The sequence below is a fragment of the Podarcis bocagei genome (genome assembly GCF_964188305.1).
Source record: "Podarcis bocagei genome assembly, chromosome: 1".
NCBI lineage: Eukaryota > Metazoa > Chordata > Lepidosauria > Squamata > Lacertidae > Podarcis > Podarcis bocagei.
Window position 1 is genome coordinate 116642526 of NC_138125.1, and position 24786 is coordinate 116667311.

At 45.6% G+C, this 24786-nt stretch overlaps 2 protein-coding genes across 3 annotated transcripts in view; both read left to right on the top strand.

Annotated features, from left to right (window-relative positions):
• The first annotated feature begins 932 nt into the window (after window positions 1-932).
• NEUROD1 (neuronal differentiation 1) lies at window positions 933-5569 on the top strand. 2 transcript variants are annotated; one of them, XM_081198070.1, is made up of 2 exons: window positions 933-1092; window positions 3145-5569. In XM_081198070.1, exon 2 carries the CDS (start codon window positions 3156-3158, stop codon window positions 4251-4253), a length of 1098 nt encoding a protein of 365 aa, XP_081054196.1. In that variant the 5' UTR covers window positions 933-1092; window positions 3145-3155; the 3' UTR covers window positions 4254-5569. The 2 variants fall into 2 exon arrangements, with proteins under 2 accessions (XP_081054196.1, XP_081054197.1); XM_081198071.1 differs by lacking the exon at window positions 933-1092 and adding an exon at window positions 1876-1956.
• A 10200-nt stretch (window positions 5570-15769) lies between these two features.
• Window positions 15770-24786, top strand: part of CERKL (CERK like autophagy regulator) — a 41704-nt gene continuing 32687 nt past the window's right edge. Inside the window, exon 1 of the mRNA XM_081174543.1 lies at window positions 15770-16268. Within this exon, the coding sequence (XP_081030669.1) occupies window positions 15956-16268 (313 nt within the window). The 5' untranslated portion in view covers window positions 15770-15955. The remainder of the gene's footprint in view (window positions 16269-24786) is intronic.

Consider the following 24786-nt stretch of genomic DNA (forward strand, 5'->3'; position numbering starts at 1 on the left):
GACTCTGCGGGAGTGGGCTGTCACCTAGCAGGAAAGCTTTTGCCTCCAGATCAGATTCTTGGGTCATTGCTGGGCGGGAAGCGGATGGTTGCTGCTGTAACAGACCAGGGCAGCTTTCGCAATGTATGGGGTGTTTCCCACGTCTGTGAGCTGCTCGACCTGGGTGGGAGTAGGCTGCTTGGCGCTCGGTGCTTTCCCTCCGGAGGGGAGCAAAGCTGCTCCCGGACCCCCGCCGGAAAAGCATCCGAGAACTCGTTTCTGTTTCTATCTCGGCACCGAAAGAAGCGACGGCAACTAGGGAACCTGAACAGGGAACTGAGCGCAATGCAAGGAGGAAACGAGCGCTGGTTGTACCCTAATGAGCCTTCCTCATACGTGAAATCCTTCTGCGAGTTCGGTGCTGGGTGGAGACCTTGGATGCTTACACAACGCAGCGCGCAAAGGATTTCCGCGATCTGGCAAAAGAAAGAGCCCGAAACGCTCTTTCTTTCTCTTTCAAGGAGGCTACTCCTAGTTCCTCGGTCAAAAGTATAAGGGGACAATCCACACACACACAGCCTTTCCCTCTCAATATCCCCAAGCCTCGCGCGCCAGCGCAAGGGTTAATCTCTCCTGCGGGTACAAACAGGTCCGCCGAGTCTCTGGCTGGCGACAGATGGCCACTTTCTTTCGGGCCACAAAGGGATGGCAGGAAGAGCCGGGCGGCATACGAATGGGCAGCTCACGTGACCCGCGCGAAGCTTGACGTGGGTGACCATATGGCGCGTGCCGGGGGAAGGCTGACGCAGTCGCTGGGTGGGTAGGAGGGGGTGTAGCGGGAGGGGGGAGGAGCGATGGAGGTGGGGCTTGCTGCTCGGCCATCCCCAGGGGGTGCCTTCGCTGCCCGCCCCTCCTCCTCCTCCTCCCCCCCCCAGCAGAAGAGCCTCGGCTATATATATAAGCGGAGTCTCCTGCATGCAGCCTCAAGGAAAAAAACACACATAAATCCAATAAAAAGTGGCACGTCCCTCGGTTGTAAGGAAAGCTTCCCAGGAGCAACAGGGTTATGAGACCATCACTGCAAAGGACACGCTGAAGAAGAAAAAGAGAAAGGTAAAAATTTGATTCCCTCCTTAGCACCCATCTCCTCTTTATACAGTATCCGTGGCTTGGGTGAAGGATATGCCTAAAAAAGAAAAGGGGAAAAAAGCACCCAAACCCATCGCACGACTAGCTTTATTTCCCCAGTAGGCTATTATTTCCTCTATCTGAACGAAATAAGGATGAACCATTGGATTGGCTCTTTTCACTACATTTTTATTTAAAAAAAATATTTTTTAATGACCTTTCTTGTTAGCGAACTCTTTTCGCCACACGCTTGGGTCCAGTACGATCTTACTCGGGAGTAAAGCATGGGCATAGGCAAGGGAGGGGCAAGGAGGGGCAGCTGTCCCCCTAAATCGAGTAAACCAATACAAAATACTTAACTAGCTGAGGTTCTCTCCCCTCCCCCCACAGCATAAAACCTGCCCTTCCCCCAACATAAATCCTGGCAAAACCCATGGAGTAAAGACCCGCCGATCCAACGCTCTCGACCTACTCGCTAGAAAGCGCGCGTTGGATGACATCCTTCAGTTCTCCCCATCTGCGTTTCTGCTGCTGCGTCAAGCCTTGTGAGGCGGGCGCAGCGACACCATAAATACGGTAGAAATGATCCGAGGAATCCGTAGTAATGCCTTGTTGCGCGTGGCACTGATTTTTTTATTATTTTTTTTTGAGGGGGGGATCAGAGCCAAATCGAATCCAGTAGACCTTGTCCTTACAGACTGGAAGGAGTGTGGGCTGCAGTCTAGAACAGGTGCCGCTGGATTTCTTTCTTTCTTTCTTTCTTTCTTTCTTTCTTTCTTTTGGCGGTGGAAAGAGAGAAGAAAAATGGGGCGTCAAATCAGTTGATAGGACTCGTCTGTCCTTTGACAGGTCAGGATTGGGAACTGGCGGGTTGGTTGCTAAAAGGGAGAGGGAAGTTCCTATATGGGGAGAGGGAAAGTGGGCAGCAGATGGGTCAGGTTTCGCTCCCCATTGCCGCTGGAGGGAGAGGGGCTGCGCTGGTGACGGAGAAGCAAACGGTTTCACTCAACTGTTGCATTTGGATCGCCTTGTAGTTCCGGAGGCTTCGGTAGAGTCGCTTGCCTAAGACGGTCAGGATCGGTCCATCCCCTTCATTAGCAAACGCGTCCTCTCGCAAGGTTGGGGATCCTCAGGCAGAAAGGGGGGTGGGGGAAGGCAGAGGAGGGGTGGCTTATTAGAGAGGCTGTGGCTGCACCTGATCCCCTGTCTAGGCGGCAGACTTTGGCTGGACTCTGAACAGTTGGGAAGTCTGCACGGCTATTGTAGGGGAGAATGAAGTGGCAGAATGAAATGTGGGCAGAATGAAAAGGGGCACCCAACTCAACGGATAAATCCTGCCCGGGCTGAATAATCGTTGGCCATTTGTCCCGCTGACACTGCTGCTGCGTGATGTTCTCTCCCCCACGCCCCACCCCTTAGATGCATTTTCTTCTTTTCGATTCTCTCCGTCAAATTTCATTCTATCTATAATCTCCTTAGAGAGCCACCACCAACACTAATATAAACAAGTTATATAATGCTATTTGAGACGATCGATCTCATTGTGGCCGAGACGCGCGGAGAAAAGTCGAAGTTTGTTTACTGGGGAAGGCTTAGGAGTCAGAGAGTCTAAAGCTGCAGTACTCTTTCGCCTCGCAGAAAACTCGGTTGAATTCAATAGGACGTCTCCATAGACGGGGTGAGGATTGCGCCCTAAATTTCAAATTGCTAGGAAACTTCTTTAAGAACCCAATTTATAGAAAGTCGCATAGAAACGTGGGGGGCGGGGCGGGAGGGAGTGGTGAAACTCACCAAAGCCAATTTTCAAATTGTAATCGGTGTGAACGGAATAACTATTATAGAGCTTCCTAAATAATGCTAACAAGGAGGAAATCCTGTGCATTTCTACTCAGAAGTAAACCTCGCTGGTTTCAGTGGCGCTTACTCCGTGGCAAATGCATTTAGGATTGTAGCCCCGGAGGAAGGGCTTGGAGGAAGTTATTGGGAGTGTCCTCTCTGCTAAATGCTTTTTCCTCTTGTGATCTCTTCTGCGCGCAGGATCCTGCAGGATGACCAAATCGTACAGCGAGAGCGGGCTGATGGGGGAGCCCCAGCCGCAGGGTCCCCCCAGTTGGACGGACGACTGCCTCAGCTCCCAGGACGAGGAGCACGAGGCGGAGAAGAAAGAGGGCGACCTGGAAGCTATGCACGCCGAAGCTGAGGTGGACTCGCTGAGGAACGGCGAGGAGGAAGAAGAGGAGGAGGAAGAGGACGACCTCGAAGAAGAGGAGGAGGAAGAAGAGGAGGAGGAGGAGGAAGAAGACGACGACGATCAGAAGCCCAAGAGGCGCGGTCCCAAGAAGAAGAAGATGACCAAGGCCCGCTTGGAAAGGTTCAAGCTGCGGCGCATGAAGGCCAACGCCCGCGAGCGGAACCGCATGCACGGCCTCAACGCGGCTCTGGACAACTTGCGGAAGGTGGTGCCTTGCTATTCCAAGACGCAGAAGCTGTCCAAGATCGAGACGCTGCGCCTGGCCAAGAACTACATCTGGGCCCTCTCGGAGATCCTGCGCTCCGGCAAGAGCCCCGACCTGGTCTCTTTCGTGCAGACGCTCTGCAAAGGCCTGTCCCAGCCTACCACCAACCTAGTGGCCGGCTGCCTGCAGCTCAACCCGAGGACTTTCCTGCCCGAGCAGAGCCAGGACCTGCCTCCGCACATGCAACCGCCCAGCGCTTCCTTCCCGGTGCACCCTTACGCCTACCAGTCGCCAGGGCTGCCTAGCCCGCCTTACGGAACCATGGACAGCTCCCACCTGTTCCACGTGAAAGCGCCGCACTCCTACGGCGCGGCGCTGGAGCCTTTCTTCGAGAGCGCGCTAGCCGAGTGCGCCAGCCCTTCCTTCGACGGGCCCCTCAGCCCGCCGCTCAGCGTCAACGGGAACTTCTCTTTCAAACACGAACCTTCCGGAGAGTTTGAGAAAAATTATGCCTTCACCATGCACTACCCCGCCGCCGCCGGCCTGGCGGGGACCCCGGGACACGGGTCGCTCTTCTCCTGCTCTGCCTCTCGCTGCGAGATCCCCATCGACAACCTCCTGCCCTACGAGAGCCATGCCCACCACGAGAGGGTCATGAGTGCCCAGCTCAATGCCATCTTTCACGACTGAGCCCTTCCAGAAGCGTCGGGGCAGAGGAGCGAAGGGGCATCGAGGGGCTGCCTTGCTTAGGAAGGGGGACCCCCACAACACAGACACCCACCCACCCACCCTAGGGCTCCAAGTGCAAAAATACGGGAAGGGGCAAAGGGGGGAACTTCCAAACGCCAGAGTCATCTATATAAATATATGGGGAGGCTACATTTTTCCTGGTCCCCCTTCTGTAAATCCCACCTCCCTCCGCTAAGCTTCCCCACCCCGCACGGTCCCGAATGTAAATCTGCACTATCAATTTAGTGTAGAAGAAAGTCAGCCAGTCTCCCCACTGATCTGATCGGGACAAAAAAATAATCACAAGCAATAATTAGGATCTATGCAATTCTTAATAAATTTTTTTTTTGTTTTTGAAACTAGACGTGGGCCAGTTTAAAAAAAAAATCGAAAAAAGTATATATAAAATGTCTATTTTTCAACCAGCATTTTTTCCTACTTGCTACCTTTTCCCATGCCGAATTATTTTGTTGTGGTTTTGTACAGAATTTTTAATAACTTTTGATAAACTATTTTAAACCATGCAGCTTCATCGATTTTTATACGTATTGGAAACAAAGTAGAATTATATCTAATTTATACGAAATAATTTAAGTAATTTGAACCAGCAGAAAAGTGCTTAGAAGAGGTGTGTGGGGAGGGGGGGATGTTCTGTTGCCTTAGCACCTCCCCGCCCCGTTCATTTTCCTTTCGCGTTCTTCACACACACAAATGCACAGCGCCAGCAAAGTCTTTCCCATTAAAATTTCGTTTCCTTGCAGTAAGAACCAGATTCCTACAGGGTTTTTGGAATTATTTATTTTTTAAAAATGGAAGTAGGAAAATATTTATTTCCTATTGGAACATATCAATCCAACGGAAGGTTTGCAAAACCTTATGTGCGGATAGAGACACCCACCCGCCAGACATTCATGTTTTCATAAGGAAATTCCAAGTTCTTCCCTTTTTTCCCCGAATCAAAAGCTGCTTGACTATCACATTCAATTTGCACTGTTTCTTTTTAATCTTTGGCGTCCCCGTCCTTTCTCCTCACGTGATTTTGAAGAGAACAGAAATAACTTGAAAACACTTAATGTTTCCAGGCAATGATAAATGCATGATATATATATTTTTAAATATATACATAGTCACATGAATCGGTGGTTTGTCATATTTCCGTCCAGGAGTCGAAAAGCCAATCAGGTTCACTATGGTTGGGGTTGTTATATAATATGCTGGTGGATTGTAGTCAGTAGTTTCAAACCCATTCGAACCATTTGACTTCGTAATTAGAACAATATAGTTATTGTGCATGTACAATGCAATCCGCAATAAGTGCTGTCTGAAATGTAACGCTGGTTCAACCGAATTCAATCTGTACTGTAATTTTGTTCGTAATCCTGTATATGACTATGTAATGCACATTTGGGAATTTAGTAAGCACACCTTTGGAACGAGATAGTAAGGAGACGTCCGTCAAATGTTGCATTTCTCCTTAAATATGATTCCCCTCTCCCTTCCCCCTTCTTAGTGTGAGCAATTCCTATGGGATTATTGTAATAGTTCCTTAAAAAAAAAGGTGCAACCTTTACTACTTTGTACAATAAACGGAAGTTTAAGAAAAAAACAGACAAACCAGGGTGCAGTCCAATAGCAACCTGACAGCGGGTGGGAGGTGGCAGGAACGCAGAGCTAGCGAGCAAGGTTCCCTCGGAAATCTGATCTGGAAATCAAGGCGACCTCGCATTCAAGCGTTCACAGTAGCAACCGCTCACCGGGCCAAGGCCCTACGTAGCTGTTCAGCTCTGCGGTGCTGAAATCCCACAGGGAGAGACGGCAAGATTCGGCCAGCAAAGCCAACTCCACAGCGTCCAGTGATCAATTTGTAGAGATTCTGCTGCTGCTCTGGACCAAACAGGAAGCCACGACCTCTGACCTGTAAGCGCTTTGTAGCCCCCCAAAGATGGAGAAGGGGAGCTGTCAATAGTTATTCGGTGGAGAGGGGGAAAGCTCTGCAGAGCACTGAATGTATGGCACTCAGACAGGTTCTGGGTCTCTTAAGCCTTGGGTGTGTTACTGCATCTGAAAGCAAACTGAAATAAGTGGTGGTTTGATTTCTCTGAAGCAAGTCATGTATCCTAAGCGATTGTTTGGGTTGGATGGAGGGTGGCAGTCACTTTGTGTCCAGACCATCTGTGGTCAAAATTCAGGAGTGCCATATCCTACACACAAATCTTACCAGGAGTCATAGGTAGCTCTTGTTTCCTCCGCTCCTTCCTGCCCTCACTCAAATCTGATCAATATGGATATGTGTTCCTTTAGAGTGGGGAGGACACTTCCATACGCTTGGGTTTCGCACATGTAGCTCTTCTACCAGGAACACATCTGTTTCCAGTCATCATGACATCTAAAGAAGTAAGCAATGCAAACATACTTTGCTATTTGCAATTATATTTTGAATGCTTCCAAGGTCAGACCTCAGACCTTTCTAGGACATCTTGCCTCACATCTCCAGTACCATCTGAAATTTGAATCTTGCTGCTACCCCTGACCTAGAGTATCTACTGGCACTGACAGCACCATAACTAAGATTTGGGGTCCTGCAGGATGCAAGGATGGTGATGATGGGAACCCACCAACTGCTCATGGAAAGAGGAAATGGCTTCTATTTCCCCAAGCAGGAGGTAGCATAGAGACCCCAGCATTCCAGGGATTTATTTTTCAGCCTTTGGTGACTGCCTTAGATATATAACAGCATCTGAATTCAGTCATGGTTGGTCTCCCCAGAACAAATCATGTTTCTGCCTTAAGCTGGTATTTATGTGTTTAGGCCAACCCAGTTTTTCAGTACCCAGTCTGCCATTTTGCTCTTACCATTAATTGCTGCCGCCAAGTTGCTGGTGAATCAGGACCCCTTTTCAAGTTTATGTTGCTAACAAGCCCACTTAATGGCTCCAGTGCAGGAAAAGTTTGGTATACATAAGTCCTACTGAAACCCAGCTGCCCTGGTCATGATCATTAGGTCTCCAGATTGCTGGCAGGCTTGCACAAATATCTTACATGAGGGATGGAGAATTTGTGGCCCTCCCAAAGTTGTTGGACTACAGTTCTAATGATCCCTGACCATTGAACATACTGACTGGGACTCTCAGGAGTTGGAGTCCAGCAACATCTGGTGTGCCGCAGGCTTCCCCACACCTATTTCATGTTGCCTCCCTAATGCACCATGTACAATCAAGAGCAGACATCATGAGCTGGAGTAACACTGTTATGGATGTGTGTGACAAAAGTAGGAACTAGTTTGCATATACAGGGATGCATGCTTAAATCAGCATCCATGAGCCTGTTCCATTGCAATGAACTGGTAACCAGTAGGGTTTGGTGTGAATATGTATTATGAGGTTCATTATGGCTACACCGTAGCACTAAAATACTGAGGGAAGGATTAAACTATTGAGCCCTATCAGCAAAAGTTCTGTACAAGAGCTTCTACTTCTGCAATGGGGCTTCCCCACTCTCACCAACCCACATGCCCCCCAAATTGTCTTGAGAAGGTTGGGAGAACCTAAAGAACAGTGAGCTGGGAGAGGAGGCAAGGACTCATGCAAGCTGAAATGCTTATCCTCATGTAACATCACCTTAGATTGTTGTTGAATTCTTCCCTGAGACACAATGTTCCTCAGGACTGTTTGCATTTCATTATGCCATGCACAGAGAAAGTGCAGAATGGGCTATTATGCTTCCCTGAGAATCTCAGCATTCTTTTTCATTTTTAAAGGGGGGGAAAAATTCTACCACTTAATTGCAAGGATGGTTTATTTGGGTTGGTTTGGGGGGGCAGTAATAGTTCTGTGTTTGCAACAATGCAAAATAAAAAACACACAGTTGCATGTGTTCAACCCCCACAAAAATAAAATAAAGGTCACCATGTGAGCCCATAAGATGAATCTCAACATCCACATGAGGGCAATACTTTAGTGGACCAACCAAAATGACCAAGCTGTCCCAAATGAGCGTGCAACAACATTTTGATTTCATTTTCTACAGAACTCTTAATCAGGTCAGGTGGCAAGCAAAGCAATGAGAAGGGAGGGGGAAAATGTTTGGTGGTGAAGTCAAGAGTCTGTTTTGGGAAAGAGGCTGAAGATGGAATGCAGGTGGAAGGAGCAGACATGCAAATGAGGTTCTGTAAGATGCTCTGCAGGTTTCAGGTTGCACCAATGCATCCTGAGAAGGAGAAACTTACAATAGCTAGTTTCCCACCTCTAAAAATACAAAAAAGCAGCTGTTACATGTCTGTCCTTAGGAGAAACACACAGCTTGCTTGGTAGGTGGAAAGCAGGAAAAAAGAGGGAGAAAGGTGGGAATTAATTGTAGGTGGTGTGCTAGGTAAAAGCATTCAACCCAGTAGTCCTTTGTTCTCCAGATGATGAGCAGGGACAGAGGAAGTGTCAGGGTTTTTTGTGGTATTGCGGGGGTTTTTTTTGGGGGGGGGACCCAGAAAGTTCCCTAGAGCTTGTTCCTTCTGTAATTGCTAGTGAAGGTCAAGGCCAGTCCTCCCCACACCTAATGAAAGTTGGTGAGAAATGCCTGGTGAAAACCACAAAGCCAGAGGAGGAGCTGCTGCTTTACAGTGATCATAAGAGCACAAGAAGATCCCGGCTGGACCACAGCCAATGACCCCTCTAGCCTAGCATCCTGTTCACTAGTCAACCAGATGCCCGTGGGAAGCCTGCAAAATGGACATGAAGAACACAACATCACTCAGTGGGCAAGCAAACAGAATGGAAGGATGCAAAAATACAACGTAAAATTCATCTTATCCTTCTCAGATTTCTGTTTTTCTTGGTGCTCAGTTATCTTTTGTAAAGTTTTTTTTTAAAAGCACAGCCATGAGGATAGTGGGCAGGGTATATTACATTTGCCTTTTCAAATGCATATGCTGCTTCTTTTTATTGTTTGATGTGGAGGAAGGGCAGAACAATTTACTGGTAGCAGGACTACCTTTGTTTCCTGCCTGCCCTGTAGGTAGCAACTTACTGAGCTGAAACCCTTTCTAGTAGTTCTGGAAACAGAGAAGTACCTAGTTCTTAGCTGCCTCTCCTTTGTGCCTAGTTACTATGAAAGGAGATCTCCATTCAGGAAAGGGTGTATGCAGTCTTCATACTGTCTCTTGTTTCCTCCCTGGGTTGCCTGGCAGTTGAATTAACACAGTGATAGCTTCCTACTGCTTCCAGATTTCTTAACCTCAGCAGCCTTAATTTAGAAAGGGGAACATTTGGTGCTCCTGTTGTTAAACAATTGGGAGTCAGAATCCTTGCTGACCACTTACAGATCTATCCGTAGATCCCAGTCTACTTTCTGCCCAGCTCTGGTTTGTTGTCTGGAAGAGCCGATGGGCAGGAGGCAATTGCCATGAGGCAAGACTGTGGGTGTATGATGGCAAATATTATTTACATTTATACCCTAACTTTCATCCATGGAGCTCAAGAAAGCATGCATAAAAATCCCAGATAGTCTCCCATTTTGGGACTGATCAAATGCAGACCTGTTTAGCCTAGCAAAGTGGTTGTACCATGTACCTGCAGAACATGCTCTGGAACTGTTAGAATGTTCACATATCAACAAAACCTTCCAGAACTTTAAGCCTCAGCATTGAGGTAATGAGACTGTGTATCTCTGAACACCCTCAGCCACAACTGTCATTTTTAAAAAGTCCATTCTTTTCAATACAGTATTCCAAATAGATGATGCTGAAATTTGCTTCTTCTTTTTAAAACGAAAACAAACCCTGAGTATAATTGGTCACTGGTAATCTACTGATTGACACGCACAAGCATGTACAGTGGTACCTCGGGTTAAGTACTTAATTCGTTCCGGAGGTCCATTCTTAACCTGAAACTGTTCTTAATCTGAAGCACCACTTTAGCTAATAGGGCCTCCCGCTGCTACCACGCCACCGGAGCACAATTTCTGTTCTCATCCTGAAGCAAAGTTCTTAACCCGAGGTACTATTTCTGGGTTAGCGGAGTCTGAAACCTGAAGTGTATGTAACCCGAGGTATCACTGTATTTGACAACCTGGCTTCTCTTTGATGGAGTAAAATACTAGAATGGCAACTTAATGGTTCCTCTCACAGCATCTGAGCTTGGAGTGTTTTCTCTGCTGTTGCATGCCAGAGGCTCATCTTGGCTCTGAGGCGGTAAGAAAGCAATTTGCTTATTCCAGGATGCAGGGCATCCATCCTTTATGGAGAAGTAATGGATTAGAACAAGGTGCCTGGAGAATAATGTTTTGGCACCATCCAAATATTCAGCTGCCATATTCCCCATACTAAGCTGTGTTTACTGCATAGCTTTCCTTCTTGAGACAAGGCCATGATCTCAGTTTACTATGCCCATTTATGTTATTATTTTTTTAAAAGTGACACATGTGGTTGTACATTTTCATTTTTCTTATCTTTCAGGGTTCTTGCACACAGGCTGAACAATAAGTGATCTAATAAGGCCAACAAGAAGAAAGTAGTTACAAACATTGTATATAAGAACTTCAGGACTTCATCATGATTGTATGAAAATTCTGTGTGTTTTAGAGAGTTTTTATGGTAAAAAAGGAGGTGACGGTATCGTATCTTGATAAAAGAAGAGGTGGTGGTAGTCTGTGTTGGTGAGTACCATCACAAAAAAGCACCATGAAAATTATTCCAAATCAAATGAGTGAGATTTGGCTACTGTAGGCAAACATGACCCTTATGTTTAAAAGACAAAAAAATACAAAAAAGCCCCACATAAATGCCAGTCAGTTAGACCAAGACAGTTGCAAGATGATTGGCTTCCAGTATTTTATTTTTTAAAATTGCAGCATATATAAAGATTTGTTCTCTTCGTTGACTTGTTCTGGAGAGTTAGTTCTGAAGGTGGAAAAGTGGTGTCACAAGGTCTAAAAAAGAGAGAGAGAAATCTGCTCCGTGTTTTGTTCCTTTTGGTTAAGTGCTTCCATTCCAAATAGAAGGATTCTTCCAGTCAGTCAAGGGGCAACTCAGATGCCACCATCTTTTATTCAAAGGCAGGCACAGATGTTCCTTCTGCAGGGGAGGTTTTAATTTATGAAAATGATATTGTTTATGCATGAATGCACTCCACATAACACACAGTACTTCCATCTGATGAGAGAAAACTGCAGAACCAGTGCCAATGTCAGGAACATATTCTGCAAATTTAGTCGCTTAAATGTTTAATGAATATTTGGAAGGCATTTGCTAGCCACAAGAAAATTTTTCAATTATTTCCCCCTCTTCACAGCTAATAATCATTTTCACCTCCTCCAGCCAATGCAATTGACTGTGCTATGACAAATGTTTGATGCTGTAGTACTTCAAAATAGATAATAATTAAAAGAACAAACAAGCTCAATTGGATGATGGTGAAATATTTGGGTGGGCAGATGATTAACTTTACACATTACCTGGGCATTTTTTTGAAAATCCAAGCCGGTAATTTTTCTCATGAAGAATTTTGTACTAGAATATATATTTTTTATTAGCTAGCAAAGGCAAGCTGATAAGAATTGTGTTTCCAGGTATTACTATTAATGACACTGATAGAAGTTGGCAGTGGTGCACAGCTCTGATACCAGCAATACAAGGAAGAAGAATGCCAGTAAATTGATTTGTCAATTGGTGGAAAGTGGTGGCTGGGAGTAAATCTCTTAATTTACAAATCCAGCCTTATAGAGTCGCTACTGTTGTTTTGTCTCAAGTTTGTGTAGAAGGCATTTCCTCGCCATGGCTGCCACAAGCCTCTTCCATTTTCCTTAAGTGGTTCTGGGAAGTGATGCAAGGTAGTCCATGCTAAAGCACCTTTCATCTCAAACTCCTGTCCACTCAAGTTAACCTCAGGTGTGTGTGGGGGGGGGGGGATATCAGCTCTTGAGAGGTGGCTTAAACAAACAAACAAACAAACAGAATAAAATCTGTTTCAGTCCTTAGAAACTTGTTTAACAAAAGTTATTACTTAATAATCATCAACAATCAAGAGTGGGGTAGTGGGTGGATTGTTAACCGTGTCCTGCCAGTTGCTGGAAGTCTAGATGACTCTTCGGGTCCCTTCTAGCTCTATACAATTCTATTCTTCTGATTCCCACAATCCCTAACAATTGTCCATGCTGCATGGGGCTGATATGGGAGTTGAAGTTCAACAGTGTTTGGAGGGCTATGCGTTCTCTGACCCTGAACATAATCCTAGCACTGTATCAGTAGCAGGCACCTTATTGTAAAAGAAGGACATACCGTATTTTTTGCTCTATAAGACTCACTTTTTCCCTCCTAAAAAGTAAGGGGAAATTTGTGTGCATCTTATGGAGTGAATGCAGGCTGTGCAGCTCTCCCAGAAGCTAGAACAGCAAGAGGAATTGCTGCTTTCACTGTGCAGTGATCCCTCTTGCTGTTCTGGCTTCTGAGATTCAGAATATTTTTTTTCTTGTTTTCCTCCTCCAAAAACTAGGTGCGTCTTGTGGTCTGGTGCGTCTTATAGAGCGAAAAATACGGTACTTTTGTTGTCTAGTTCTACAAAAGCACTTGAAAAAAGAAAGAAAGAAAGAAAGAAAGAAAGAAAGAAAGAAAGAAAGAAAGGCACAGCTATTTATATTCTACCAAACTAGATTGTGCCCCAAGTGACTGGAATTTACCATGCCCAAAAGAATAGCCTAAATAGGTCACTTAGTTGGAAGACTGCTACTATGACTGGTTCTCCCACAACATAAAATATATTAATACATATTAGAGTGGTGGGTTGGAAATTTGGTTTGCAACCGAGCTGTTGTTTAAATGCATATGTGTTTTTCCCTAATTAAAAATACATACATACATTGAAATATGTACTTAACAAGCTGTCACAAGTAAGGTAATCCAAATTAAGCCTGACATCACTCTTAATGCATTCACTTATACTATTAAATTGTTGGCAAGGCATCGAATTGCTGCATTTAATTTTCAGATTCTGGGCACTTTGCGTCACAGACTGAGTGATATTTAAGATGGAAAGCATAAATGAATACCTGTGGTATGTAGCCTGTAACATCATTCTGGGAACACCATCCTACAAGGCAGAATCCCCCCCCCTCAGTTAATGGGCATTGCCATTCAAATGGTATGTAGGGGCTGCATCTTGGGGGCAGGAATTGGGCTTACCTGTCCCCCAATTCTTAATTCACCTGGTCACAGGTGAGAGTTGAGTGCAGAATGGGGAGCAAAGGTGGACAAGCCACCCCAGAAGGAGCATGACAGGTACCCCATCAGAGTACTACTCCTCCCCTAACACCTGATACAACCAAGACTGTGAAGCAGGGCCAGTGAAGTTTGTGGCTTGGGAACTTTTTTGAGGACCTGACTGTGAGGCTGGGAGAGTCATATTTGGTTCCCAGGCCTGAGGTTCTGCACAGGCCTTATCTATAATACCAGCCTTCACCACCCTGACCCCCTCAATGCTTTGGATCACAACAGATGTTTTGTAGCCCAAAGGTGTTGGGTTAGTAAAGGCTGCATCAACCCTGCACTCAACTAGCCCGGCTCTCTATAAACTGCCCGGCTGTTTGCATCAATAAACAAATAGGAAAATTCACATCACCAAGGTTGCTACCCCAGTCTGCTTGGGCTTAGGATCATAATGCAGCAGCAGCAGCAGCAGCAGCAGCAGCAGCAGCAGCAGTAGCAGCAGCAGCAGCAGCAGCAGCAGCAGCAGCAGCAACAACAACAACAACAACAACAACAACAACAACAACAACAACAACAACAATATAGAAGGAGGAGAATTTATTGCCCTATGCTCAAGCAATCAAGTTGGAGATGAATATATCCAGTGCTTTTTTTTTTAATGTTTAGGTGTACTCTTATTTTCCTACTCATATTGAAATACTGCCCCTCAATGAGGCCAAACCTAGATTCACAAGATGTTTAGAGGTATGCATCCCCCTGCATCCCCCCAGAAAAAAGCACTGAACATATTTACAAAATCCAGGTTAGCAATTTTCATACTGTGCTAATATTGCATTCACTGTATGGATAGAAAACATGCACTGAGAAGTGGCTTTTTGGTGTGAATATTGCGGCGAAACCAGGAGTTCATTAATGTGAGTAGCGAACCTCCCACTATTTTTCTTTTCTTTTCAGAAACAGGGTGTGTACGTAAATGTCATATTTAATCCTTCTGAGGGGGAAAGAAGCAGGAATAGGTCCATCTTTTAGGTTTATTGCGTTTGTGAGAGAGTAGCAATAACTTTCGAAAACGAGATACATACTAACCTCTTTAAGGAAACGTAACAATTGGCTTCAGCGATGACAAACTTGCGTACTCTAACCATGATGACTCAGACCAGGTAACAGTGCCAAGATTTTAGGTTTCAAGAAAGCATTTCTAAACAATCATGTGCCCCAGTTTAGTAACTGTTGATGGGCACTGCCACTTCAGTGCTCAACTTGGCCTATATTGCCTTACATGCCTTCATGGGTGCCCTATATCCCAGGGGCCAATACTTGGCTGTTGCTTCCGCGCAGCTGTCCTCAATTCAAAAGCCAAAGACTTCACTTTCCCTGGGAACATAAGACTTTTGTAATTGTGGTTGTAGAGATTCTCTGCAAACATTTCTGGGTGTGGGTGTCATTTTACTCCCAATAGAAGTTAATGAATAGAAGACTCTCTCCAATAACTTCCGCAGGGAAACGAAGAGGATGCATCGGCAGAAATGGTTGGAGAAGGGCGTTGCTTTTATTCTTTTGAGCAAGCGGTTTATAAATTAATCCATCATACCAATGGTTCCCAAACTTTTTGGGACTACAACTCCTATCATCCTCTAGCTAGCAGGACCAGCAGTGAAAGGATGATGGGAACTGTAGTCCAAAAACAACTGGAGACCGAAGTTAGGGAAGCTCTGAAGCAGCCCTTCTCAACCTGTGGGTCCCCAGATGTTGTTGAACTACAACTCCCATCACCCCTAGCTAGCAAGGCCAGAGCTCAGGGATGATGGGAGTTGTAGTCCAACAACATCTGGGGACCCACAGGTTGAGAACCCCTGCGTGAAGTAAACCAAAAGACAGTTTGGTGATTGGATAACACCTGTGTCCTCCCCACCCCTTTCCCTCTGAGCAGTGGCGTAGCGTGGGTTGTCAGCACCGGGGCAAGGCAAGTAATTTGCGCCCCCTAACCCGTGGATTTTAGCAGGGGGCAGAGAGCTGCGAGTGCGAGCGCCCCCCCAGATGTTGCGCCCGGTGCGGCCGCCCCCCCCCTGCACCCCCCACGCTACGCCACTGCCTCTGAGGCAACTGAGCCGCGCTTTTCCGTGCGGAGGAATTCAAAAGAACCATCTCTCTCAGTCTCGCGGCTCTTTGCCCGCCTTTCAGAAAGTTTCTCTCCTCATCCTCCTTTATGAGCCCGACCCCGGGACCAGGGCGAGGCGGGAAAGGGGCTTAAAAGTTGGTGGCGAGGGAGGCGGGGAGATGGCAGAGGTCGCGCGCCTAAGCTCAAAGCCGAATGCGCGCGCGCTCCCCCTCCCCCTCCCTCCTCCAGCTGGACTCGGGACAAGGGGGAGGAGAGCGGCTCGCTACCTTGGTAGCGGCGGCGACGCGCTGAGGCGCCTTTCCTGCCCCCTTTCTCCTTCCTAGCTGGAGGAGCCTGCCTGCCTGCCTGCCTGCCATGCACCGCCCCGGGAGGAGGATAGCCTGGGCCGCCGAGAGCTCGGAGGACCCTTTCGGGGTGGCGGCGGCAGCAGCAGCAGCAGCGGGCGCTGGGTGGAAGGGAAGCGACGGCGCCCCCTCCTCCCGCTCCTCTTCCTCGACGGAGGAGGAGGGAGCAAAGGGGGCGCCCCCGGTGCGGGAGGCGGAGGCGGGGGACGAAGACGAGCAGCCCCTCCTGAGGGGGATTTTCGGCGTCGGCAAGAGGAGCTGCGACGTGGTGCTGAGCGCGCGGAGGCTCAGCTGGAGCCCCATCCAGCCCGAGAGGCCCGTAGGTGAGAGCGAGCCAGTGTGAGGAACAACAGCAAACGCTGCTTGGATTTTTCTTCTGCTCCGTGCACAGCTTCCTCTGCTGCATTCGGCGGGGTTTACCGCCGTGTAAGCGGAGCTACAGCCCGAGCATGGCAGGAAGGGCTGCTGAGTTGACAACGGGTTTCGAACCCGCTTCGACAGCGGGTGCAGCGCAGCCTCAGTTCCTTTCCTGCCCGCACATTCCTCCGCCTCCATCCCGCCCCCTCTCCGCTGTGTCACTCAAAGACGTGCCGCCAAGGTGGGCAGGGCGTGACTTCAGAGGGTAGCCTGCCTCTCTTAGCGAAAGAAAAGTTTTGTTAACTTTGGGACTGGCGTGCAACCGATGCCTGGGTTACTTGCATAGGAGCCACCTCCTAGGGGCTGATGTCCCTTTGCCCACCCCCAAATAACATATTTGAGCCCCACCCCAGAAAGTTGATGGGCATTGCCATTCAAATTGGGTGTGTACACCGCATCATGTGATCGATTATGTGGGACAGGGCTTACCTGCCCCCTCTCAATATTTTATTCAAGTTGGCATCCTTGATAGAAGGGGCTGGTATTCCTTCGTGTGCCTCCCCCGTTAAATATTTCTGGGGGGCCAGCCACCCCCCCAGTTGATGGGCACTGCCATTCAAATACTGTGTGTGAACCAGATCATGGGATCAGTTTTGCAAGGCAGGGCTGCCTCCCCCACCAATATTTTAGTCAAGTTGACATCTCTGTTTACCTGAGAAGCAAATGATACTCTTTCTTGAGTGCTGGATCATGGGCATCTGAAATGAGGAAGAATTTGCTGTCTCTCAAGCTGACATCAGGGTGGATCATTTTGGCAGGGAATAGCTACAGGAAAGAGTTTGGTTCTTTCCTAATGAGCATTGGAATGCATAAAAGAGAGGGTAATGTTTTTAGGCACTGTCTACAAGGGTCCCCGGATGTTTCACTGTCTATTGATCCCTGTGCCACCACTTTATTTCTCGCTGCCACTACCCAGGCCCTACCTGGTACAATACTGAGTCCAGTCAGGGTTAAATTGGAACATAAACTTCTGTTTATTTATTGCAGTTTAACAAGTGTGTGGTTTCATAAACGGTCTCAGTCAATTACAATCATGGGGGGCCTATCCAGACCTATAACTTCCGCTACCTGCTCTCACTCACTAAACCACCGTGTCTTCCTAGTTCCTAACTGTTCCTGACTCAGCTTATTTCGCTGCACTAACTCAACCTACCCACAGACTCTATCCCAATTCACTCCCACTCCAACCAACCACCCAACTCCCAACAAACTCCTCCTTTCTGCCCCTGCCAGAGCTGGTTTTATAGTCCCTCTGACTCCACTCCCCTGGGTTCTGATTGGGTAACTTGTTTAACTATTTCACCTCCAGCACTCTCATATGTTAGCGTCACATAGAGGCCAAACAAAAAGTTGGGGGCTGCCCAATAGCCATGGAAACATGGAATGGGTTGTGCTTGTGCACCCAGTCTCTCACATTTTTGATGCATGCACACTTTAACAGTCATCGCTCTCCCACACAAAGAATCCCTGTAACTTTGTTTTGTTAAGACTGCTGGGTTTTGTGGCTTTGCAAGGGGTCTCCCAACAACTCTCAACAAACTACAGTTCCCAGGATTCTTTGGCGGAAGCTGTGACTGTGAAATGTGGCACAAGATTGGAATGTATGGTACGATTGGAAGTAATATTTTAACACTAATGGTTCCAAATGGCTACTGATACTCTTTGGAATCCCACACACAGTCTTGCAGTCCTCAGAATGAATAAAGGTGCAAAAATATAAACAAGCCCCTTTCTGCTTGGCCAACTGAATGCACAGGGTGACGAGATGGCATCCTTCCTGTGCATGATTATTGGGAAATGAGTTAAATGTTCATGAAATTTGCAACTCTGGTCGCATACTTAGGAGAGTAAGGAAGAGGCATGAGTGTGGTTGCTGATGCTGTGTGCAGAGCAAGCACTACAAGGAAGTGATAGCCGTGAGTTGATTAGTCAGCCAATAAAGGAACTGGTATGTAAAACTCAGCAAAGTCCTATATAGGAAAGCAAGTAAAGATGAAGACATAATGGCATAAAATATGAAAGTCTAACATACTGGTTGCTCACAACACAACAGTCTGAAAGGGAATCCTAATATTTGTTGTATGTGACAAGGGCTCAATGGTCCATGCATGTTTTGGCTGCTGGGCTTAGATACATGCCCAGTGCTTTTTATTGTTTTACATTCAGTTCAAAGCATTTGTAGATGAGTTGGTGACCTGGTTGTTGTGCGGGAGACAGTGCTGTGTCCCCTGTCTTTCTAATTGCACAACATCTATAGCCATCATTGGGTTTCCTCTTCTCACCTCCTCCCAACCTAGGCATTAGTTTGCCCAGTGATATGGGAAGGTTTTTCTAATTTTGCAAAATCCATTTGGATCTGATTTATGATGTTCATGTTTCTCATATTTAGTAAACAAACGAAAAAAGGATGTCATGCTCATTTTACATTGTGTGTGTGTGTGCGTGCGCGCACACACACGCTTATAAATACCCCAAACCCAAAAGTTTTAAAAAGTGAAATATTTGATTAGGAAAAAGAAAGAATGCATTATAAGGGTGGATTCCTACAGTGTACAGTTGTAAGAGCTTGTTATGATACTACAACAAAGCAGCCTTCTCTGGACACATTAACTCTGTTAAGCTTTAAAGGGTGGGGAATCTATGGCCCTCCAAAAGTTTTTGGATTCCTGACTCCCCCCCAGCCAGACTCGGCATGACCAATAGTCAGAGGTGTTGGGAGATGGAATACAATATCTGCAAGGTTACAGGTTGGTTGCAAGTTTATCCTTTTGGGGCAAGGTGCTCAAGTGGGTAATAGCTACCCACGTCCAAACATCTTTGTGTGATGGAGATTAAGGGTTATAAACCCATTTCTTTCAGGATTCTGACTTAGTTTTGGGACTGAAACTGCTTTGCTTATTCTGGTTGATGGCCTGTTGCTGGAAGACAGACATGTGCAGTTAACCTTCATTGATTTTATTGGACTTTTTATTGGCTTTCACAACCATGGAATCTTTCTTAAAGACCTTCTGGGGCTTTTAGTGGGATTCTAATATATCCATGAAATGACTGGGATAGGTTAATAGATTTGAAGTCTGCTGTTACCAATACAGTGCTAGATGTCACCCACATGGCCACCTTTTGGCTAATCACTGTTATTGGTTCCAGTGAGCTACCTGGTCCAATTCAAGGTTTTGGTATTAATTAAAAGCCCTCAATGGTTTGGGACCCAGGTATTTGGTAGAACAGCCCCACAGCTGACCCAGTATTTAAGATCTTTGGGCGGGGAAAACCTCATATTTCATTGTGTGAGGAAATGGGACAGAGTCTTCCCTGTTGTGGCACCCAAACTGTGGAACTCACTTCCCTTGGAAGTGTGTTTGTCCCCTTCACTTTTGATATTCAAGTGTCAATTAAAAACACATCTGTTTACGCAAATCTTTGGAGGATGAATCTATTTTAGTACAAACAGCATGAAGCATTTTTGTAATTTACATAGATTTTATTTTTAGAAAACCAATGTATGTTTTTTTATGAGGTGGTTAAAGGTAAAGGGACCCCCAACAGTTAAGTCCAGTCGCGAACGACTCTGGGGTTGTGGCGCTCATCTCGCTTTACAGGCCGAGGGAGCCAGCGTTTGTCTGCTCCACAGACAGTTTTTCCAGGTCATGTAGCCAGCATGACTAAGGCACTTCTGGCACAACAGAACACCGACACCAGAGCAGCGCATGGAAACACCATTTACCTTCCTGCTGGAGCGGTACCTATTAATCTACTTGCCTTTTTGGTGTGCCTTCGAACTGCTAGGTTGGCAGGAGCTGGGTCCGAGCAATGGGAGCTCACCCCATCGTGGGGACTCGAACCGCTGACCTTTTGATCGGCAAGCCCAAGTCTCAGTGGTTTAGACCACAGCGCCACCTGCGTCCTTATGAGGTGGTTAGATACTGTCATTTTAATGTAACACTGTCCCAATGTTCAAAATTCCCTGGGTTCCAGGCACATTTTGTGACTTTGGGTGGTTTACTTGTGACCAGTTTGAGATGTCTTGTCACCAGGTTTTGTGACTGACATCTCCATCTGGCTGGCTGGAAATAGTAGTTACTCTGGATTAATTTGCTCAAAATACAAAGATATGGTTTGGGGTGTTCTTTTTATTCTTGATGCATTCTTTTTGGATTGGTTAATTGCTTCCATTTTTCAAAAGGCCACAAATGACACCTGAAATAATCGAAGGGAATTAAAACAGCGGCAAAAAAAAAGAAAGGGAAAACACCATATACTTTTTGAATTTTATTGTGCTGACAATGTACACAATTTATTTTCAGCTTTGTAATCTTGTTGGTTTTTATTTTATTTTATGGCACCTAGACACTCCGTTGTGATGACTGTCACTGATTTGTAAGGTGCCATTTGGTGAATAGTTTATATACCGTAGCTGAGTTTCTTACACTGTACTGTCCTGAGCTCAGGACAGCATTGGGGGGGGGGGAGTTAGGATTGCTCTGTAACTCACTGCATTTTTATTACATTTTACTATTTGTGAAGTTACCTTGAATACAGTTTGCAGAAATGCAGATTTCAAGTTTTAAGAATAAATAGGTGCAACTCTCCCAGGTTGATTAAATTGTAGCAAGCATTATTTTCATGGTTATTTTCTCCCCCCACAGCTTGAACACATGAGACAGAATGGAAGGGATATCAAAATTTTAGTGCATTTTAGAATCTTCCACTTAATTATACCCTTAACTTGTGGTGGCTGGTCTATGTTTCTTGCATAGTGGTGTCCTATTAAGAAAAACATACTGAGGTGTGAAAGAATTTTACTGTATGTTGAAAAACTCTAAAGCAGTAGCAAAATGACTGTTCGTTATCTTGGCTTGCTGCTTTGTTCACCTTAGCAAAGTCCTTCGTGTTTGCATTATTTTGTGAAGTTCTATTTTTGTTGATAGTGGAACTTAATCATTACCTTTATATTGCATTTACAGATCAAATCTGAATAGCTGTGAATTCTGAGCAGTTTGTGCTTGCATGCCTTAATAGCCTGCTATAATCTTTATGTAGCTTCTCCTTGTTGGGGGGGGGAGGGGAATCTGGCATTAATTTCTGCTGGTTATGAATTCTTATCAGAACATTCTGTTGAAACATAATGTGTTGTACATTTGATACATACATTACCATTCTGCCATAAGGGCCTGCTATTATTTTAGACACCAACTGATTTTATGATAGTATTGGATTTCTTTCACATATGCTTATGTTTTTGTCCAGATGAACTCAAAGAACATCTGTTACTCTTGTGGTGGTATCTGCTGTTTCCTTTTAGAATTTGACCTTTTGGTTAATTGCAGCTACAATTCTCTAGTTTTTCAGTATTGTGTGACTTAAACAAAAAAAATTTTTTTAGTACTAATCAGCTAACTGTAGGAAGATAGTTGAGTTCTGTCTCCCTTTGTCGTATCTACATATTAGAACCAATTGTTAAATGGGCATGGTTATTTTGTTGTTATTGGGCAGAGCAATTGTAATAGGAGACCACCGTTGCTCAGAGCTTCTGCCACATTTGAAGATCCATTAGCTCCAGCTGGTCTGAGTGCAAGGGGCTGGGGGGGGTGGCATTGTGTGTTTTGTGCACGTGCAGTTTTGGTTACGCTAACTCCCAGCTGGTCAGCAAAGCTACGTCTCCTGCAAACAGACTGACATGGGATCCGGGGATCCTTGTCTAACATTGCTCTGCCTCTGCATTTTGAAGCCTTACTCTGGCTATTGCCAGCAGGAACACCATCCAATGTAGCTTCACAACAGCCTACTCTTTCCGTGGGCACGATGGGGACTTCCCAGTGTCAGAACTTGCTCACTGCCAATTCCAAACCTCCCCCGGTAGTGCAGGATTAAGATCGCTCCCTTATTCCCTTAATATTTTTAAAGTTATTTGAACTGTGGAAGCCTTATTGTTTGTTTGTTTTGTTTTTCATTTCCCCAGCTTGTCCTATGGGTGTTTCAAAGGAGCAGCCATCTAAAGTAACAACCTTCACAAGTTGCAGTTGGGTTAGACTCTATTCCAGTGCCACATATTCATTCAAAATAAATTATTCTGTATGAGTGTAATGCTTCGGTGAAAGCAAGGATGAAGCAGGGATACTATGGCAGCTTTCATTGCACATCATACTAGTATTTGATGCATTTGGGGTGAAGTCTTGGGAGGGACGTGGGTGGCGCTGTGGGTTAAACCACAGAGCCAAGGACTTGCCGATCAGAAGGTCGGCAGTGCAAATCCCTGCAACGGGGTGAGCTCCCATTGCTTGGTCCCTACTCCTGCCAACCTAGCAGTTCAAAAGCACGTCAAAGTGCAAGTAGATAAATAGGTACCACTCTGGTGGGAAGGTAAACAGCATTTCTGTGTGCTGCTCTGGTTTGCCAGAAGTGGCTTAGTCATGATGGCCACATGACCCAGAAGCTGTACGCCAGCTCCCTCGGCCAATAAAGCGAGATGAGCGCCGCAACCCCAGAGTCGGTCACGACTGGACCTAATGGTCAGGGGTCCCTTTACCTTTACCTTGGGAGAAACGGACTTCTGGAAGAAATATGCAGTGTTGTTTGGCAATGGCACCATAAAGTATAATAACAGGCAGAGCTAATACCAGCACATGTTGTTGTTGGTTAATCCATGCCTCCAAGTTGCATGGCTAGAACTGCCATCATAGGTCTGCCGACTTCTGGTGGAAAGTTACTGTTGCACGGCACAGTCCCATGAGCGTAAGTTTTTACCCGCTAATGATCCAAAGCACTTGAAAAGAGCAAAATGGGGTGGTTTTTTTGGACAGTTACCTTGTTTTGAAACCCTTTTATTACCTGTCAGTGTGCTGGGTAACTTTCAGATAAAGGCAACAGTTGTTTGCATAGAACACTGAATAAGTTGCAAACACTTCTAAAAATTTACTATTGTTGATGTAAAGCTTGAATTTTTTGCTCAGGCATTTGCTAGGCATGAAGGCCGGAGCCTCTTGTGATTTACTAGCTTACTGGTTGTTAACATAGGGCCATATTCAACTTATTCAAAGTAGACACATTAAAATTAACATCCCTAATATCTATTTCATTGGGTCTACTCTGAGTAGGAATACAACCCTTAGTGAACAATGGTGGCTTTTTCTGTCGCATTTCTTTTTAAAATGTAACACACCAGGCTCTGAGATTGTGAAGAGTGGATAAGAAATATATTAAGTAAATAATATTTAATTGTATAAACTAATGCTTCTTGAAATGTTGAAAATAGCATGTTTGCATTCATGTTTGGAAGTCTGCAAGATTGCAGGTATCAGTTGAGAATTTAGTTTTCTTTGGGGGCTTTTAGTTCTCTGGTTAGACTAGGAAGCATTCCCTTGATAAGTAAACTTCTAATGATCTGATTTTGTATGCATTCAACATTAAATTTTTTATTGCATTAATAAATTAATATATTTCAACACAACATAACTTAGTGGGCAATATATTTACAAAGAAAAGAAACTGATTTAAAAATAGATGCAATATTTACTTGCTTTTTGACAAGACGATTAGAGCAGAAACTGATCAGTGCAGCTTAGAGCTGTATACGGTGTACAGCTAACTCGCCATGTTCTAATTGATTTGAGTTAAGACCGCATATCTTCCCTGTAAATTGACCTAATAGCAGGGTATAGGAAAGTATGCTTAGGCAGGTTCTGCAAACCTTTCAATCTCTGAAGCAACAGATGTTACGCTCTACATAGTAGTGTGTATCTTGGAAACAGAGAGAGTGTTAGAGAAACAAAAAAACCTGAGCCAATGACATACTTTCTGATACCAGGAATAAATTATTGTCATTGGCTATGATGTGATGTATTTATAGAGATTGTGTGTGTGTGTGTGAGAGAGAGAGAGAGAGAGAGAAGATTATATAAGAAATATTAAAGTGATAGTGAAATATAACTGAAGTGTAATAACAAAGTCATGTCATGAGCTTGCCCCCCCCCCCCGATTTTGAAATAGCCCTATTGGTTATCCTGATCTCTGTACATAGATGAACAACTGCTAAGTGGCCAGTACCAGGCCCCTCTTATCAATCAACAACAATTTGGGTTGGGTAGCTGTGATATAATAGTGGGGGTGGGTAAGCTGGTCTTTTGTGTGTTCTCCCCCCCTCCACAAGCCAACCTAATGTCATAATTGGGATGATTCTAGTGAATGAGGACTTGGTGGAGCCCCCTACCTCACAGTCCCCTGCTGCAATATAGTAATTAACTGAAGTCTCTTCTGTCCCTCTTGGTCAACAACAGAAGGGTGCTTGTACTCCCCACCTGGCTGGACCGCAGCTTGATAGTTGGCACCCTTAGTCTGTGGTCCCATAAGATTTCCTCATCACACTTCAAGCAGGGGCAGGATGTACAGGTGCCCATGGTTGTCTAATGCCTGGGGGTGGGGAAGGGA

Bases quoted from the DNA above. Each gene is read 5' to 3' on its own strand.
- NEUROD1 (XM_081198070.1), top strand. From the start codon at position 3,156: ATGACCAAATCGTACAGCGAGAGCGGGCTGATGGGGGAGCCCCAGCCG.